Genomic DNA, 20,558 nt, shown 5'->3' with positions numbered 1-20,558 from the left:
CTATAATTTTGTTCAAAATATTTTTGGTATTTCTCGGTAACCATGGTAACCACGTTTACTGGTCCCCCTGGGTAAAAATCACTACTAGGGAAAAGGCTAGTAGTAGTGCTTGTTTTATAGCCAGTAGCGCTTGTACAAGCGCTACCAGTAAGGCGCTACAACTAACTGGTAGCAGTAGCACCGCAAAGTGAGCGCTACTGCTATACCTAGTTAGCAGTAGCACTTTGTTGGGGAAAGCGCAGTAGCGTTTCTTTTGAAAAGCGCTGCTACTAACTTTTCCTGTATTTTTGAAAATGTAGCTTATTGTCGCTGTAGGTTTTACATACAGTATTTTCATCATATGATTTTATGACTATGATTAGTTATTATATATAACAATGGATACTTTCGACATGCACCACATGTTGCCTCCACTTGAATCTAATCCACATTCATTTCACACACACTATATATATATATATTACTATTCATCCAAGGTAATATTACGATCATATAACAACTTAGCATCATGCATCATCGATCATAATAATAAATAACTCATCATTGGTATCTTTCCATAATAATAAAGCAACTATCGCTTTTGCCCGCCTGCTCACCGTCGTGGTGTTTTTTGCAAAAAACGCCCCTGTGTTTTTGGTAATTCAACCCGCACTCCCTTCTTAAGTGGATATATAAGAAAACGTTGCAATCTTACAAAAGGACCCCACATTTGCAGGGAGGTGGGAGCTGCGCACGGAGACGAAGGAGCAGATAATGAAGAGTCATGGGGGAGAGGCGGGCGAGCGGGAAGGGCCGGGGCACCGCCCACGATGCAGGTGAGCGGGAAGGGCGGCGGCCTTGCGATGGCGTAGTCGGCGAGGCCCTGTCGGATCTTGCCGGGTCCGGTCAGGAACGGCGGGTGTCGTGGGAGTAAGCCTGACAGTAGAATAGGGGGTACGTAGGAGGAGGCAAGATCCTAGCTACGGTGAGATTGTGCACGCAAGATTTACAAGTTCAGACCCTTCTCGGAAAAAGTAACAGCCCTACGTCTCGGTGCCCGGAGGCTTGGTCGACTGGATTATGCGTGAAGTTACAGGGGGTGCGAACCCTTGTCACAATGGAGGGGGTGGCTTATATAGAGTGCGCCAGGACCCCAGCCAGCCCACGTTACTGAAGGAAATATGCCCTAGAGGCAATAATAAAGTTATTATTTATTTCCTTATATCATGATAAATGTTTATTATTCATGCTAGAATTGTATTAACCGGAAACATAATACATGTGTGAATACATAGACAAACTTAGTGTCACTAGTATGCCTCTACTTGACTAGCTCGTTAATCAAAGATGGTTATGTTTCCTAACCATGAAAAAAGTGTTGTTATTTGATTAACGAGGTCACATCATTAGTTGAATGATCTGATTGACATGACCCATTCCATTAGCTTAGCACCCGATCGTTTAGTATGTTGCTATTGCTTTCTTCATGACTTATACATGTTCCTATAACTATGAGATTATGCAACTCCCGTTTACCGGAGGAACACTTTGGGTGCTACCAAACGTCACAACGTAACTGGGTGATTATAAAGGAGCTCTACAGGTGTCTCCAAAGGTAGATGTTAGGTTGGCGTATTTCGAGATTAGGATTTGTCACTCCGATTGTCGGAGAGGTATCTCTGGGCCCTCTCGGTAATGCACATCACTTAAGCCTTGCAAGCATTGCAACTAATGAGTTAGTTGCGGGATGATGTATTACGGAACGAGTAAAGAGACTTGCCGGTAACGAGATTGAACTAGGTATAGGATACCGACGATCGAATCTCGGGCAAGTAACATACCGGTGACAAAGGGAACAACGTATGTTGTTATGCGGTCTGACCGATAAAGATCTTCGTAGAATATGTAGGAGCCAATATGGGCATCCAGGTCCCGCTATTGGTTATTGACCGGAGACGTGTCTCGGTCATGTCTACATTGTTCTCGAACCCGTAGGGTCCGCACGCTTAAGGTTACGATGACAGTTATATTATGAGTTTATACATTTTGATGTACCGAAGGTTGTTCGGAGTCCCGGATGTGATCACAGACATGACGAGGAGTCTCGAAATGGTCGAGACGTAAAGATTGATATATTGGAAGCCTATGTTTGGATATCGGAAGTGTTCCGGGTGAAATCGGGATTTTACCGGAGTACCGGGAAGGTTACCGGAACCCCCCGGGAGTTAAATGGGCCATGATGGGCCTTAGTGGAAAAGAGAAGAGGCAGCCCTACATGGGCTGCGCGCCTCCCCCTTCCCCTAGTCCTATTAGGACTAGGAGAGGTGGCCGGCCCCCCTCTCTCTTTTCCCCCTCCGCGAATCCTATTCCAACTAGGATTGGGGGGGGGGGGGAATCCTACTCCCAGAGGGATTAGGACTCTCCTGGCGCGCTACACCTTGGCCGGCCAGCCTCCCCCCTCTAGTCCTTTATATACTGAGGTAGAGGCACCCTAGAACACACAAGTTGATCCACGTGATCTATTCCTTAGCCGTGTGCGGTGCCCCCTGCCACCATATTCCTCGATAATACTGTAGCGGAGTTTAGGCGAAGCCCTGCTGCTGTAGTGCATCAAGATCGTCACCACGCCGTCGTGCTGACGGAACTCTTCCCCGACACTTTGCTGGATCGGAGTCTGGGGATCGTCATCGAGCTGTACGTGTGCTCGAACTTGGAGGTGACGTAGTTTCGGTGCTTGATCGGTTGGATCGTGAAGACGTACGACTACTTCCTCTATGTTGCATCAACGCTTCTGCAGTTGGTTTGCGTGGGTACGTAGACAACACTCTCCCCTCTTGTTGCTATGCATCACCATGGTCTTGCATGTGCGTAGGAAATTTTTTGAAATTACTACGAAACCCAATAGTGGTATCAGAGCCTAGGTTTTATGGTTTGATGTTATTTGCACGAGTAGAACACAAGTGAGTTGTGGGCGATATAAGTCATACTGCCTACCAGCATGCCATACTTGGTTCGGCGGTATTGTTGGACGAGATGACCCGGACTAACATTACGCGTACGCTTACGCGAGACCGGTTCCCCCGACGTGCTTTGCACACAGGTGGCTTGCGGGCGACTGTCTCTCCAACTTTAGTTGAACCAAGTGTGACTACGCCCGGTCCTTGCGAAGGTTAAAACAGAGTCTATTTGACAAACTATCATTGTGGTTTTGATGCGTAGGTGAGATTGGTTCTTGCTTAAGCCCGTAGCAGCCACGTAAAACTTGCAACAACAAAGTAGAGGACGTCTAACTTGTTTTTGCAGGGCATGTTGTGATGTGATATGGACAAGGCATGATGCTGAATTTTATTGTATGAGATGATCATGTTTTGTAACCAAGTTATCGGCAACTGGCAGGAGCCATATGGTTGTCGCTTTATTGTATGCAATGCAATCGCGATGTAATGCTTTACTTTATTACTAAATGGTAGTGATAGTCGTGGAAGCATAAGATTGGCGAGACGACAACGATGCTACGATGGAGATCAAGGTGTCGCGTGGTGATCATGACGATGCTTCGGAGATGGAGATCACAAGCACAAGATGATGATGGCCATATCATATCACTTATATTGATTGCATGTGATGTTTATCTTTTTATGCATCTTATCTTGCTTTGATTGATGGTAGCATTATAAGATGATCTCTCACTAAATTATCAAGAAGTGTTCTCCCTGAGTATGCACCGTTGCCAAAGTTCGTTGTGCCCAGACACCACGTGATGATCGGGTGTGATAAGCTCTACGTCCATCTACAACGGGTGCAAGCTAGTTTTGCACACGCAGAATACTCAGGTTAAACTTGACGAGCCTAGCATATGCAAATATGGCCTCGGAACACGGAGACCGAAAGGTCGAGCGTGAATCATATAGTAGATATGATCAACATAACGATGTTCACCATTGAAAACTACTCCATCTCACGTGATGATCGGTTATGGCTTAGTTGATTTGGATCACGTAATCACTTAGAAGATTAGAGGGATGTCTATCTAAGTGGGAGTTCTTAAGTAATATGATTAATTGAACTTTAATTTATCATGAACTTAGTCCTGGTAGTATTAGCTTATCTATGTTGTAGATCAATAGCTCGCGTTGTAGCTTTCATATGTTTATTTTGATATGTTCCTAGAGAAAATTGTGTTGAAAGATGTTAGTAGCAATGATGCGGATTGGATCCGTGATCTGAGGTTTATCCTCATTGCTGCACAGAAGAATTATGTCCTTGATGCACCGCTAGGTGACAGACCTATTGTAGGAGCAGATGCAGACGTTATGAACGTTTGGCTAGCTCAATATGATGACTACTTGATAGTTTAAGTGCACCATGCTTAACGGCTTAGAATCGGGACTTCAAAGACGTTTTGAACGTCATGGACCATATGAGATGTTCCAGGAGTTGAAGTTAATATTTCAAGCAAATACCCGAGTTGAGAGATATGAAGTCTCCAACAAGTTCTATAGCTAAAAGATGGAGGAGAATCGCTCAACTAGTGAGCATGTGCTCAGATTGTCTGGGTACTACAATCGCTTGAATCAAGTGGGAGTTTATCTTCCAGATAAGATAGTGATTGACAGAATTCTCTAGTCACCATCACCAAGTTAGTAGAACTTCGTGATGAACTATAATATGCAAGGGATAACGGAAACAACTCCCAAGCTCTTCGTGATGCTGAAATCAACGAAGGTAGAAATCAAGAAAAACATCAAGTGTTGATGGTAGACAAGACCACTAGTTTCAATAAAAGGGCAAAGGGAAGAAGGGGAACTTCAAGAAGAACGGCAAGCAAGTTGCTGCTCAAGTGAAGAAGCCCAAGTCTGGTCCTAAGCCTGAGACTAAGTGTTTCTACTGCAAAGGGACTGGTCACTGGAAGCGGAACTACCCCAAGTGATTGGCAGATAAGAAGGATGGCAAAGTGAACATAAGTATATTTGATATACATGTTATTGATGTGTACTTTACTAGTGTTTATAGCAACCCCTCAGTATTTGATACTAGTTCAGTTGCTAAGATTAGTAACTCGAAACGGGAGTTGCAGAATAAACAGAGACTAGTTAAGGGTGAAGTGACGATGTGTGTTGGAAGTAGTTCCAAGATTGATATGATCATCATCGCACACTCCCCTATACTTTCGGGATTAGTGTTGAACCTAAATAAGTGTTATTTGGTTTTTGCGTTGAGCATGAATATGATTTGATCATGTTTATTGCAATATGGTTATTCATTAAAGTCAGAGAATAATTGTTGTTCTGTTTACATGAATAAAACCTTCGATGGTCATACACCCAATGAAACAAGTTCATTGGATCTCGATCGTAGTGATACACATATTCATAATATTGAAACCAAAAGATGCGAAGTTAATAATGATAGTGCAACTTATTTATGGGACTGCTGTTTAGGTCATATTGGTGTAAAGCGCATGAAGAAACTCCATGCTGATGGGCTTTTGGAATCACTTGATTATGAATCAGTTGATGCTTGCGAACCATGCCTCATGGGCAAGATGACTAAAACTCTGTTCTTCGGAACAATGGAGCGAACAACAGATTTGTTGGAAATCATACATACTGATGTATGTGGTCCGATGAATATTGAGGCTCGCGACATGTATCATTATTTTCTGATCTTCACAGATGATTTGAGCAGATATGAGTATATCTACTTGATGAAACACAAGTCTGAAACATTTGAAAAGTTCAAAGAATTTCAGAGTGAAGTAGAGAATCATCGTAACAAGAAAATAAAAGTTTCTACGATATGATCGCAGAGGTAAAATATTTGAGTTACGAGTTTGGCCTTCAGTTAAAACAATGTGAAATAGTTTCACTACTCACGCCACCTGAAACACCACAGTGTAATGGTGTGTCTGAACGTCATAACCGTACTTTATTGGATATAGTGCGATCTATGATGTCTCTTACCGATCTACCACTATCGTTTTGGGGTTATGCATTAGAGACAGCTGCATTCACGTTAAATAGGGCACCATCTAAGTTCGTTGAGACGACACAATCTGAACTGTGGTTTGGCAAGAAACCAAAGTTGTCGTTTCTTAAAGTTTGGGGTTGTGATGCTTATATGAAAAAGTTTCATCCTAATAAGCTCAAACCCAAATTGGAGAAATATGTCTTCATAGGATACCCAAAGGAGACTATTGGGTACACCTTCTATCACAAATCCGAAGGCAAGTCTTTTGTTTCTAAATTCAGAGTTTTTCTAGAGAAGGAGTTTCTCTCGAAAGAAGTGAGTGGGAGGAAAGTAGAACTTGATGAGGTAACTGTACCTGCTCCCTTATTGGAAAGTAGTTCATCACAGAAATCTGTTCCTGTGACTACTACACCAATTAGTGAGGAAGCTAATGATGATGATCATGTAACTTCAAATCAAGTTAATACCAAATCTCGTAGGTAAACCAGAGTGAGATCCGCACCAGAGTGGTACGGTAATCCTGTTCTGGAAGTCATGTTACTAGACCATGACGAACTTGCGAACTATGAGGAAGCGATGATGAGCCCAGATTCCGCGAAATGGTTTGAGACCATGAAATCTGAGATATGATCCATGTATGAGAACAAAGTATGGACTTTGATGGATTTGCCCGATGATCGGCAAGCCATAGAAAATAAATGGATCTTCAAGAGGAAGACGGACGCTGATAGCAGTGTTACTATGTACAAAGCTAGAATTGTCGCAAAAGGTTTTCGACAAGTTCAAGGTGTTGACTACGATGAGATTTTCTCACTCGTATCTATGCTTAAATCTGTCCGAATCATGTTAGCAATTGCCGCATTTTATGAAATCTGGCAAATGGATAACAAAACTGCAATCCTTAATGGATTTCTTAAAGAAGAGTTGTATATGATGCAACCAGAAGTTTTTGTCAATCCTAAAGGTGTTAACAAAAATACAAACTCCAGCGATCCATCTATGGACTGGTGTAAGCATCTCGGAGTTGGAATATACGCTTTGATAAATTGATCAAAGCACATAGTTTTATACAGACTTGCGGTGAAGCCTGTATTTACAAGAAAGTGAGTGGGAGCACTACAACATTTCTGATAAGTATATGTGAACAACATATTGTTGATCGGAAATAATGTATAATTTTCTGGAAAGCATAAAGGAATATTTGAAAGGAGTTTTTCAAAGAAAGACCTCGATGAAGCTGCTTACATATTGAGTATCAAGATCTATAGAGATAGATCAAGACACTTGATAAGTTTTTTTCAATGAGTACATACCTTGACAAAATTTTGAAGAAGTTCAAAATGGATCAAGCAAAGAAAGGATTCTTGCCTGTGTTACAAGGTGTGAAATTGAGTAAGACTCAAAGCCCGACCACGCAGAAGATAGAAAGAGAATGAAATGTCATTCCCTATGCCTTGGTCATAGGTTCTATAAAGTATGCCATGCTGTGTACCAGATCTATTGTATACCCTACCACTGAGTTTGGCAAGGGAGTACAATAGTAATCTAGGAGTAGATCACTGGACAGCGGTCAAAATTATCCTTAGTGGAATAAGGATATGTTTCTCGATTATGGAAGTGGAAAAAGGTTCGTCGTAAAGGGTTACGCCGATGCAAGTTTTGAAACTAATCTAGATGAATCTAAATCTCAATCTAGATACATATTGAAAGTGGGAGCAATTAGCTAGAGTAGCTCCGTGCAGAGCATTGTTGACATAAATATTTGCAAAATACTTACGGATCTGAATGTGACAGACCCGTTGACTAAAATTATCTCACAAGCAAAACATGATCACACCTTAGTACTCTTTGGGTGTTAATCACATAGCGATGTGAACTAGATTACTGACTCTAGTAAACCCTTTGGGTGTTGATCACATATCGATGTGAACTATGGGTGTTAATCACATGGTGATGTGAACTATTGCTGTTAAATCACATGGCGATGTGAACTAGATTATTGACTCTAGTGCAAGTGGGAGACTGAAGGAAATATGCCCTAGAGGCAATAATAAAGTTATTATTTATTTCCTTATATCATGATAAATGTTTATTATTCATGCTAGAATTGTATTAACCGGAAACATAATACATGTGTGAATACATAGACAAACTTAGTGTCACTAGTATGCCTCTACTTGACTAGCTCGTTAATCAAAGATGGTTATGTTTCCTAACCATGAACAAAGTGTTGTTATTTGATTAACGAGGTCACATCATTAGTTGAATGATCTGATTGACATGACCCATTCCATTAGCTTAGCACCCGATCGTTTAGTATGTTGCTATTGCTTTCTTCATGACTTATACATGTTCCTATAACTATGAGATTATGCAACTCCCGTTTACCGGAGGAACACTTTGGGTGCTACCAAACGTCACAACGTAACTGGGTGATTATAAAGGAGCTCTACAGGTGTCTCCAAAGGTAGATGTTGGGTTGGCGTATTTCGAGATTAGGATTTGTCACTCCGATTGTCGGAGAGGTATCTTTGGGCCCTCTCGGTAATGCACATCACTTAAGCCTTGCAAGCATTGCAACTAAATGAGTTAGTTGCGGGATGATGTATTACGAAACGAGTAAAGCGACTTGCCGGTAACGAGATTGAACTAGGTATAGGAATACCGACGATCGAATCTCGGGCAAGTAACATACCGGTGACAAAGGGAACAACGTATGTTGTTATGCGGTCTGACCGATAAAGATCTTCGTAGAATATGTAGGAGCCAATATGGTCATCCAGGTCCCGCTATTGGTTATTGGCCGGAGACGTGTCTCGGTCATGTCTACATTGTTCTCGAACCCGTAGGGTCCGCACGCTTAAGGTTACGATGACAGTTATATTATGAGTTTATATATTTTGATGTACCGAAGGTTGTTCGGAGTCCCGGATGTGATCACGGACATGACGAGGAGTCTCGAAATGGTCGAGATGTAAAGATTGATATATTGGAAGCCTATGTTTGGATATCGGAAGTGTTCCGGGTGAAATCGGGATTTTACCGGAGTACCGGGAAGGTTACCGGAACCCCCCCGGGAGTTAAATGGGCCATGATGGGCCTTAGTGGAAAAGAGAAGAGGCAGCCCTACATGGGCTGCGCGCCTCCCCCCTTCCCCTAGTCCTATTAGGACTAGGAGAGGTGGCCGGCCCCCTCTCTCTCTTTTCCCCCTTCGCGAATCCTATTCCAACTAGGATTGGGGGGGGGGGATCCTACTCCCAGAGGGAGTAGGACTCTCCTGGCGCGCCACACCTTGGCCGGCCAGCCTCCCCCCTCTAGTCCTTTATATACTGAGGTAGAGGCACCCTAGAACACACAAGTTGATCCACGTGATCTATTCCTTAGCCGTGTGCGGTGCCCCCTGCCACCATATTTCTCGATAATACTGTAGCGGAGTTTAGGCGAAGCCCTGCTGCTGTAGTGCATCAAGATCGTCACCACGCCGTCGTGCTGACGGAACTCTTCCCTGACACTTTGCTGGATCGGAGTCCGGGGATCGTCATCGAGCAGTACGTGTGCTCGAACTCGGAGGTGTCGTAGTTTCGGTGCTTGATCGGTTGGATCGTGAAGACGTACGACTACTTCCTCTACGTTGCGTCAATGCTTCCGCAGTTGGTCTGCGTGGGTACGTAGACAACACTCTCCCCTCTCGTTGCTATGCATCACCATGATCTTGCATGTGCGTAGGAATTTTTTTGAAATTACTACGAAACCCAACAGTTACAAGGGGTTCAATGTACATTAAGGTGGGACGTTACTGGTAACGCCACCAATAAAGACATATAAATGACCATTAAGATTACGGACTGAACGCCTGACCGTTGCCATCCTGGGTGACTTTAGATCTTCTATACTCCGAGTGGTTCCTGGTGTGGTCGAATGACTATGTCCTGGTCGAATGGAATTGGGTTATCCGAGTGAAATTGTTGGTCGAGTGGGTTGCACTCTGAGGTGTTTTCAGTCGGTAGATGTTGTTGTACTTTGAATGTCTTTGACTCTAGGGCAATATCCTTGGGAAGGGTGTTTAGGTCAGGCCTATTACCCTACCCTAGGTACATGTCATTGTCATTAGCCCCCGAATGGATCGAGGTCCGAGTGGAGAAGGGGTTGAAGATGGACCCGACCCGACTTTTATGCTTCGGGGGCATTTTACTTGGGTCAGCGAACCATGCTGAACCTTTAACTTCATTTTCAGTCGCCTTGATTCATTCATAGTTTGTCGAGTGAACTTATACTGATATGCTTCGAGTGTTGGAATGGTATGAAATCTTGGGTGCGATTGGCTTTTCTGCGGTTTCCAGATCTCACGGGATTTGAAATTTGGAGAAGCATGCGAGACGGAGAGCGCCGCAGTAAACGGAGTGGATCAGACAAAGACGCCTCGATTCTTGCACCACCTTTATCGCCACGTATCGGGTGCGCGACTATTACAGGATTTGACTGGATCGCTCGGGTCCACGTGTCAGCCACTCGGCAGTGAGCCCATAAAAGGCGTTGAGGCCGATGCGTTTGCACAGTGTTTCTCATTCCCCTTCTTCCTCCTCTGCTTCTCCACCATGCCCTTCTCCACTGTTGACGCTGCCGCTCCGCACGTGAGCAATCCGCGATGATCTGGGCGTCACATTCTCTCCCTAAAGGGGTCCCTGGATCTACCTTATATATGCGACCCCTTGGGTTACATTCACTCACTAATAATCTCGGGAGCTTTGAGGGGAGCAGCAACCCGATATGTCGATTGTTAGGTTGACTTGTTACCCTGATCCTTTTCATCCTTCTTTTGGTCCTTATCCCCCCCCCCCCCAATTCCTCGTTCCCCTGTCAATGGGCAAGATGACACCATTGTACTTCCAAAGGCGGATTGGCAACATAGATACGTCCATGAAAACAAGATCACCAAGCTCTAAAAGGAGGAGGAAATTTACTAGTATCAAAGCGGACACAAGCCGGGTTACTTAAAGGATACACCAACACGAGTTATTTTCATGGCATTGACAATGGCCGCAAGAGTGAAACATCGACTGCACATCGTATTTTCCGATCAAGTGGAAATCGATTTCCTCGGCTAAAGGTCCAAGAGCACAATTAGAACTTCTATGTTGACCTCATCAACATGGAGGGGTCCAGAAGGGCTCTACCCAACAATGAGGCCAACTCCCTACCATTTTACGAAGTTGAAGTCGGTGTAACGCTCAAGGCTATGAGGACAGTCACAACTCTAGATTCATGTGGGTTCCCGATAATTTCTTTAAGCGTCGTTGGAGTCTTATTAAGCCCCTTATTAGTAGCATTATCGGTGGGTTTGCTCTCGGGATGATTGATGTTAAACACATCAAATTTTCTATCCTTTCCCTTATTTCTAAATTCCCTGGGGTGGATCGTATTTAACAATGTTGTTTTGTGTTATTAACATTCTATTTAACTTAGTGGTCAATGTGCATGCTAAGCGGTTGGGTCCTAGAGCCATCAGGATTGTCGGTCGATGTCAAATTGTCTTCATTAAGTGTTGCCATAATTTGGAGGGCGTCTTATCACTCCATGAGGTGGTGCATGTACTTACAGTCATTTCGAGAAAGACTACGATAGAGATAGCTGGTCGTTCCTCCACGAAGTCTTGCTTAGTAAAGTTTTCCACTTTCCATGCTAGTTTTGTCCATATAATTTTGCAACTTGTCTTCAGAGGACAGAAGAAAATATAGGAATTATCAACATGGAGGTTGGTCCTTTCTTAGAATCAAATGTGGCCTTAGGCAAGGTGGCCCATCTCCTCCTTCTCTTTGACATTGTCTATTACACCCTCTCTAGCTACTATGCAGAACAAAGCCAAACTAGCTGGACACCTCGAGGGGGGCGGTGTCCCATCTTATTCCAGGGGGACTTCTCATTTTCATATGCGGACGACACCTTGGTCGTATTCGAACCTGACGAACATAGCATATACATGGTCAAGATCATTATTATATGTTTTAAAGCCATGTCAGGAATAAAAATTAATTTCTCTAAAAGAGAAGTGGTCGCCATGGCTATGGACCATGATGAGGGGATGAGGATGAGCATAGCTAATTTGTTGAACCATAAGCTTTCTAAACTCCTCATTACCTATCATGGGCTTCCCGCTCGCAACAAAACCTTTTCAACACTAATTGGGAGCTCATCGCATGTAAGTTCAAGAAACGGGTTGACCAGTGGCAACGAAAACTCATGTCTTCGAGGGCGAGGTTGAATATCACTAATGCATGCCTCTCCCCACACCCTCTTAGTATGTGATGGGTTGATTTTTTCTAGGTGATGGGACGCACAACCAGTTTGAGACTAGCCACAATGAAGAGTAACATACACATATCCCTAGGCTATGTTACTATCTTCATAGTGGGTGGTAACATAAGTGTGGTGTCATGCAAAGATTCATTTATTAGGTTATAGACTCATATTGCATCGGGACATGTGATGTTACAGTAACTAGCTAAGTTACTGGGACTACCTCTCCGCATTAACTCATTGCCACATAAGCAAATTTGTTGAGTTGGACTCAATGTTACTGCTGAAATTACTCCCACTATGGCTAGTCTAAGAAAGTTACGCCTGTATTGTTTGGAAAGGGAACACTATCAAACCCAAATGTCACACGGTCCATTGGGAGGACATATGCGTGCCTAAAATTCCAAGGAGGTTTAGGGACTACCAAGTGCAAGAAAATACCCTTGGCCTCTTAACAAAGTAGATATAGAGGACCCCTCAAAACGAGACGAGTCCCTGGGCCCTACTCTTAAATGCTAAATACTCTTGTAACTCATCGTTCTTCACATAAAAAAGGGGGCTCCCAGTTCTGGAACCAGATCCAGAAATGCAAAGAGATCTTTAATTTGGGTGCCCATTTTTTGTTTGGCGATGGGGACGACACAAAGTTCGGCTTACTAAACGGCTCTATAACACCCCTTTATATGTTAAATATCCAAATCTCTTTGTCGTTTTTATTGATGTGCCCAAACTTATTAATCTTTCCTTCCCCAGAAATCCTAACACCGAGGAGAGGATATCATAGGAAGCCCTGCTACTTAGGGGGTGTTTGGTTGAGAAGTCCTAGGACTTTTTCTAGTCCCAAGGACTAATCAAAAAAGACTCTCTAGTAGAGTCTTTTTCTAGTCCCTGTAGAAAAAGTCCCTCCCGTTTGGTTCCTAGGGACTTTTTAGGGACTTTTTCTAGTCTCTGGGACTAAAAAGTCTCTGAACCAAACACCCCCTTATTTATCTAGGCCAGGTCCATCTCTTGGATGAAAGAGACGTCATTCATTGGGAATTGGGACCTTAAAGCATCGGGTTGCCCCTCGGTGAAAGCTATCTATGCAAAACTTCTTCATGGCCAAAGCCATCTGGTTAACAAATGTCCCACTCAAAATCTGTATCTTCCTTTGGCAAGCGGCCAAAGATCGTCTCCCCTCGGCCCTCAACCTTCAGAAATGTCACGGGCTGGGAGAGGCTCGTGTTCACTTTCTGGGGTTCCGGAAGACGTTGATCATATCCTGTTCCAATGCGCGGCAGCCAAATTCTTGTGGAGTTGTGTTCGGGAAAGCTTCGGCTGTAACTGGGACCTCAATTCATTTTAAGAGATCCTACCACCCCTTCCCGATACTCGTGGGCAACATCGTAGAATCATTTGGACCTGCCGCCATAAGCTTACGATGGAAGGTTAAATCCCGCATCACCCTGCTGACTACATTTTTAAACGGTCCTTTTTTTAAACTGTGGCCTCTCGGAAAGAGGAATCACAGCGAGGTGGCAGTGGCACAAGTGGTACAACACAAGATTAGAGACCTCCACTCCATCAAGAGAAGCAACCGCACTTGATGTTGTCGTTGGGCGCGCCCCATCGCGTCATGCTTTCCCGGTTTCCCCTACGCAGCATGTTTCCTTTCGAGATGGTATGTAACCTACAATTAGCATTTGCTCTCGTTGCGCCATCTTAACCCTTATGTTCTTGGTGGCTTTATTATTTTTAAAGCCGGGTGCTTCTTGCGTCTTTTATCGGAAAAACTTCAAAAGTGTAGTAAAAGCTAAAAATTCATCATAGTAATTTTAGGATAACAAGAACGATTCCCGGAAATGCATAAATTCATAATATAATTGAAAAGGGAAATCTCAAACATGGAGATAACCCAAAAATAAGTAGGTGACAAGCACTTATGTGGTTATACATAGTAATTTTAGGATAACAAGAACGATTCCTGAAAATGCATAAATTCATAATACAATTGAAAAGGGAAATCTCAAACATTAGACATTAACCCAAAAATAAGCTGGTGACAAGCACTTATGTGGTTACACATGCATAAAAGAAGAAGCAATTATGTGGTTAGAAGGGAACTATTGATATAACCCAACATACGGAAGTTCTGAATCTCGAATGAAGCCGAAATGACATCGCCGTCGCAGTGCGCGATCCAACGTCTAGAAATTCTATCGGAATGCGGGGGGGAAAAAATCTGCCGGATGAAATATTCAGCACGACTCACGGCGCGAGATCAGCGACCAGAAATTTCAAATGAAAGCAAACTAAAATCAGCCGGATGAAAAGCAGTTTTAAATGTTTGAAACAAGCCGGTAAACATTCACCATGCATGCATGCATTCCCATTATTAGTAAGCATTCACCATGCATGCATTCCCTTTCGCAATGGGGATGCCAAGGGCTCTGCGCAGCTGGGAGGTCGTTCTCTCCCCGAGAAATATTTGTCCACTGCCTAGCTGGGAGAGCTCGCCGGAGCAGAACGTGGAACACGCCTCCGTGTGACGCCGCGAGAGGCGTCGCCACCGTCCGTCCTTCCGCCGCTGGACTGGAGCGGAATCGTGGCACACGCCTGCGGGCATCGCTATTTTTGCGCGGGGTACACGCCAGGTAGCAGCCAAAACCAAGAGCCGGACGTATCCGCCGGGACCTTATCGCTCCAACGCACACGCACATGCGAGCCCATATTGCATGGACCGTATGCATGCATACAGTGCAAGATACTACACTACGTAGTGCCTGCACCTCAGATCTAGATGCGCATGTTTAAAAAGAACATCTAGATGCGCATAAATAAATAAGTAAACAATGACTAAAATACTTCTTCCATCCATCTCTCTCTGTCTCTCTCTCTTGAGTAGTAGTACGTGCTAGTATTATTTTGAGTAGCTCTAAACTTTCTTTCGTAATCAGTGAAAATGACATGTCTTTTGGCTTGTTTATTTATTTATATGGAAAAAAACTATTTTGAGTACATGGACTACGATCTCTATAAATAGGATCCAGGGCTCACTCTCCCCGACATCAGATCCTTCCATCACCACTTCCTTTCCTTTGCCAGAGTTGCGCAGTTTAGGAAACTAACACTGTGCACCTTTCTGGCCCTCTCACTCCTCCATCCTCCTGGGCCGTCCCATTGTGTAGCGCAATAGCAGGCACGGCTAGCCAGCCACGATGCTAACGGCGACGAAGTCTCTGGTAGGCGGTGCATGTGCCGCCCCGTCGCCGGCCCGGCGGCGGACGTTCGTGGTGCCCGAGGCTCGCCGGAAACCAGGCAATGGCCGCCGCACCAGTGTGTCCAAGGTTGGCAGCACCAGCACCACCACCACTACCACCACCACCTTGTCGTCCGACTCCAATGGGACGGCCGTTGGCACGGTCACCCGCCCAGACGCCCACGTCCGGGACCGCACGCAGACCACCGAGATGAAGGCCACGGTGACGGTGCACATGAGTAAGGCAGCCGGGGTTCGTGATTTCCTGTACGATCTCATCCTCAAAACTTGGTTGCATGTTGACCTCGTCAGCTCCGAATTGGATCCACGTGAGTGACAAACCTCCCTGGTACATACATTGATGCATGCATATGTGCTAGATACATCTGTTTAAGCGACAAGTAATTCTAGACGAAAAAAATACTGATAGTAATATATATTTGCATGCATTGTTGGGTCGGTGCAGAAACGGGGCAGGAGTGGGAGCCCATCTCCGGGGCCGTCAAGCACTCAGGTAGAGTGGACGACGAGTGGGACATGTACGAGGCCACCTTCAAGGTGCCGGGATCCTTTGGACCCATTGGCGCCGTTCAAGTCACAAACTACCACCACAGCGAGATGTTGCTGGGGGACATCGAGGTCTTCCCCACCGGCCAGGAGGAGTCCGCCGTCACGTTCCACTGCAACTCCTGGATCGACCCATCTCACTGCACCCCCGACAAGCGTGTTTTCTTTCCCGCGGTCGGTCAACTAGTATCGTCAAAACGTCTTACATTTTAAGACAGAGGGAGTACATCATTCTTGATCCCATTACTGATTTAGCATGTATATATGTGTGGTGCAGCGCTCGTACCTTCCGTCGCAGACGCCCAAGGGCGTGGAGGCGTTGCGCAAGCGTGAGCTCGAGATCCTCCGCGGCACCGGCTGCGGCGAGCGCAAGGAACACGACCGCATCTACGACTACGATGTGTACAATGACCTCGGCAACCCCGACGACGAAAAGAACCCCACCACACGGCCCGTGCTGGGTGGCAAGGAGCACCCCTACCCGCGGCGCTGCCGCACGGGCCGCCCTCGCAGCAAGAAAGACCCGTTTTCGGAGGAGAGGAGCCACAAGGACCACATCTACGTGCCCCGGGACGAGGCCTTCACGGAGCGCAAGATGGGAGCCTTCGACACCAAGAAGTTCATGTCGCAGCTGCACGCCCTGACCACGGGCATAAAGACCGCCAAACACAAGGACCAGAGCTTCCCCTCCTTGTCGGCCATTGACAAGCTGTACGACGACAACTTCAGGAACCAGCCGGTGCAGCCCGAAGGGGGGAAGCTCAGGTTCGTCATCGATTTGCTTGAGACGGAGCTGCTCCACCTCTTCAAGCTCGAAGGGGCCGCGTTCCTCGAGGGGATACGCAGGGTCTTCAAGTTTGAGACGCCAGAGATTCATGACAGTACGTACAATAGAGCTTCGTTCATCGTCATGTTTGCTTGCTTGCTTGATTAATGGATCGATAACTTGCATGTTGGAAATGCAGGGGACAAGTTTGCTTGGTTCAGAGACGAGGAGTTTGCGCGACAAACCATCGCAGGGATGAACCCATTGAGCATCCAACTAGTCACGGTATACAATTATGTTGCCATTGTACCATTTTCCCTTCATTTTCAGGGAAAGGAAAATTATTCATTGATTGTTTTACCAATTTCAATATGAAAACTATGCATGCATCCAGGAGTTTCCTATCAAGAGCAAGTTGGACGAGGCAACCTACGGCCCGGCAGACTCCCTCATCACTGAAGAGCTGGTTGAAGAGCAGATCAGACGTGTCATGACAGTTGAGGAGGCCGTGGCTAACAAGAAGCTCTTCATGCTGGACTACCATGACTTGTTGCTGCCATACGTCCTCAAGGTCCGCAAGCTCGAGGGCACCACCTTGTACGGCTCGCGCGCGCTCTTCTTCCTCACCGCCGACGGCACGCTCCGGCCCATCGCCATCGAGCTCACCAGGCCCAAGTCCAAGCGCAAGCCGCAGTGGCGCCAGGTCTTCACGCCTGGATGCGACGGCAGCGTCACGGGGTCCTGGCTGTGGCAGCTCGCCAAGGCCCATGTCCTGGCTCACGACGCCGGCGTCCACCAGCTCGTCAGCCACTGGCTGAGGACGCACGCCTGCACCGAGCCCTACATCATCGCCGCCAACCGGCAGCTCAGCCAGATGCACCCCGTCTACCGCCTGCTGCACCCGCACTTCCGCTTCACCATGGAGATCAACGCGCAGGCGCGCGCGATGCTCATCAACGCCGACGGGATCATCGAGGGCTCCTTCGCGCCCGGGGAGTACTCCATTGAGCTCAGCTCCGTGGCTTACGACCAGCAGTGGCGGTTCGACATGGAGGCCCTGCCGGAAGACCTCATCCGGAGGGGCATGGCGGTCAGGAAGGAGAATGGCGAGCTGGAGCTGGCCATAGAGGACTACCCCTACGCCAACGACGGCCTGCTCATCTGGGACGCCATCAAGGAGTGGGCGTTGACCTACGTGGAGCACTACTACCCGTGCACCGCGGACATCGTCGATGACGAGGAGCTCCAGGCTTGGTGGACCGAGGTGCGCACCAAAGGCCACGCCGACAAGCAGGACGAGCCGTGGTGGCCCGAGCTGGACAGCCATGAGAACCTGGCGCAGGCCCTGGCGACCATCATGTGGGTCACGTCGGCGCATCACGCCGCCGTCAACTTCGGGCAGTACCCCATGGCCGGGTACATCCCCAACCGCCCGACCATGGCCCGGAGGAACATGCCGACCGAGATGGGTGGCGACGACATGCGCGCGTTCGTGGAGGCGCCGGAGAAGGTGCTGCTGGACACGTTCCCGTCCCAGTACCAGAGTGCCATAGTCCTTGCCATCTTGGACCTCCTGTCGACGCACTCGTCGGATGAGGAGTACATGGGCACGCACGAAGAGCCGTCATGGAAACAGGATGGGGTGATCAGGCAGGCATTTGACAAGTTCAAGGAGAGGACTAGGGACATCGTGGAGCAGGTGGACGAGTGGAACAACGACCCCGACCGGAAAAACCGGCACGGCGCCGGCATGGTGCCGTATGTGCTGCTCAGGCCATCGGACGGTGATCCTACGGACGAGAAGATGGTGATGGAGATGGGAATCCCCAACAGCATCTCCATTTGAGATGACTTGTGTGTGTGTGTGTGGCTGAACTAGCCGTAAATAAGCGTGTCTTCTAGTCTCTTGGCTGTGTCAACGGAAATGCTAATAAAAGGACATGAGGATACATTATTGCACGAGGGAAATAATCTCTTTCTAGAGTCATGATATGTCTCCGTCGAAATTATAATTTTTTATTGTTCCATGTCAATATTCTACAACTTTTATATAGAGGTAAATACACGGGCAGTTATAAAACTTGCACGTGACGGTCAGTTTGGTGCATAAACTTATAAAATACATGTTTCTAGTCATCAAACTTGCGTGGGCGTGCAAATACGGTGCTTTCTACCGTAGCTGGGCGTATTACATGCATGCGCGGCGTGCCAACATTACATGGGCCCGCTGTCAGTGGCCGAGGAGGTGGGTAATGTGCATGCGTTTTTTTTTTCAAAAAGTACCCTTGCATTTCATTTTTTTACACAGAAAATTCTGAAATAAAACGGAAAAAAAGATGGATCAGTATGGATGGGATTCGACCACACCTGCAATTCGCATGCATATTGCCCGCCAATCGGCTAACTGATGTTTGACGTCTAATGTGCACAAATAGCTTTATATACGAGGACTGTTCTAATTAAAATAGAAATCAAAGAAAAGGGTTCGTGAAAAGAAGGAAGCCCCAGTTCGAACCGTCCGGCCACAATGACACATAAAAAGAAAACACAATTTATCTTATGTATTTTGCTATTGTTTTTTCTATGTAAGAAAACAACTTATATTCTAGATATATTTTTTGGACAGATTGACTAGATTTCTCATTTGAATTTGAGTATTTTTCAGAATGAATGCATGTATTTTTTACGGACAAATCAACCAATTTCCGTTAGAGTATCTATAGCAGACCCCTTATATGCGGACCCTTATAGTGTGTTTACAGTGTTTGTTCAGACAACTTTTTGGCGCAAAACCGTAAACTGGCGATTATTTTATGGGTCGGCGCGATATGAGGGATTTGCTAGAGATGCGCTTAGAATTCAAAAAAATATATTAGAAAATCTAGATAAAACAAAATATAGTGCAGAATGAATGTATGTTTGCGGGCAAATCAACTAATTTTTTGTTTGAAATCAAATACTTTTAAATGAAAAAACCTAGATAAAATAAATTGTACTTTAGAATGAATGTAAATAATTTCCTTTGGACAAATCGAAAGAAATTTCTGTTTGAATTCGAATAACTTTAAATTTAAAAATCTTGATTAAAGAAAATATAGGTAAGAATGAATGTGCATTTGTTTTTGACAAATCAACCTTTTTAAGAATTTGAATAACCCAAACAAAAGATAATATGGTCCATAATGCATGTACATAAATTTCTTTCAAACAAATCAACAGAATTTTGTTTGAATTCGAATAATTTTTAATTGGAAAACTAGATTGAAAAATATAGGCCAGAATGAACTTACGTAAATTTTCCAAACAAGTCAACTAAAAATTTGCTTGAATTCTAATAATTTTAAGTTACAAAATCTAAAAAGCAAAATATAGTGCAGAATGAATGTCCGTAATTTCCTTTCAGACAAATCAGCGGAAAATATGTTCAAATTTTAATAATTTAAATTTAAAAATGTTGAGAAAAGAAAATATAATTCTAAGTGTGTACCTTTATTTAGCCTAAAGGATCTACACATTGGTAGTCCGTGTAAACAACAACGGTGGTGTGCTTGGTACTCTAGCGTTATTACAGCTAGTCGATGGTTCGGATTCCCTCAAACCTATTTTCTAGTCCAAACTAGTAAAACGCCCGTGCGTTGCTACAGGCTATACTGTATATAAATGAATCAGACAAATTATTAATATTGAAACTTATTTCTCTCTCATACACCAACCTCAAGGTCGATGGCAGGTTCCCGTGATCTA

At 45.2% G+C, this 20,558-nt stretch overlaps 1 protein-coding gene across 1 annotated transcript; it reads left to right on the top strand.

Moving 5' to 3' along the window:
• The first annotated feature begins 15,278 nt into the window (after positions 1-15,278).
• LOC123101959 (lipoxygenase 2.1, chloroplastic) lies at positions 15,279-18,773 on the top strand. The gene is made up of 5 exons (XM_044523208.1): positions 15,279-15,810; positions 15,948-16,222; positions 16,326-16,929; positions 17,014-17,099; positions 17,209-18,773. Exons 1-5 carry the CDS (start codon positions 15,441-15,443, stop codon positions 18,658-18,660), a joined length of 2,787 nt encoding a protein of 928 aa, XP_044379143.1. The 5' UTR covers positions 15,279-15,440; the 3' UTR covers positions 18,661-18,773.
• The last annotated feature ends 1,785 nt before the right edge of the window (positions 18,774-20,558 follow it).

The sequence above is a fragment of the Triticum aestivum genome, chromosome 5A (genome assembly GCF_018294505.1).
Source record: "Triticum aestivum cultivar Chinese Spring chromosome 5A, IWGSC CS RefSeq v2.1, whole genome shotgun sequence".
Lineage (NCBI taxonomy): Eukaryota > Viridiplantae > Streptophyta > Magnoliopsida > Poales > Poaceae > Triticum > Triticum aestivum.
The sequence above is the reverse complement of the archived record's forward strand: the minus strand, read 5'-3'. Positions and strand labels throughout refer to the sequence as shown.

Excerpts from the sequence above, each read along its gene's own strand:
- LOC123101959 (XM_044523208.1), top strand. The coding sequence starts at position 15,441 with ATGCTAACGGCGACGAAGTCTCTGGTAGGCGGTGCATGTGCCGCCCCG. Across the intron at positions 16,223-16,325 it reads AGCGTGTTTTCTTTCCCGCG|CGCTCGTACCTTCCGTCGCA; the intron begins GTCGGTCAACTA and ends TGTGTGGTGCAG. Across the intron at positions 17,100-17,208 it reads TGAGCATCCAACTAGTCACG|GAGTTTCCTATCAAGAGCAA; the intron begins GTATACAATTAT and ends GCATGCATCCAG.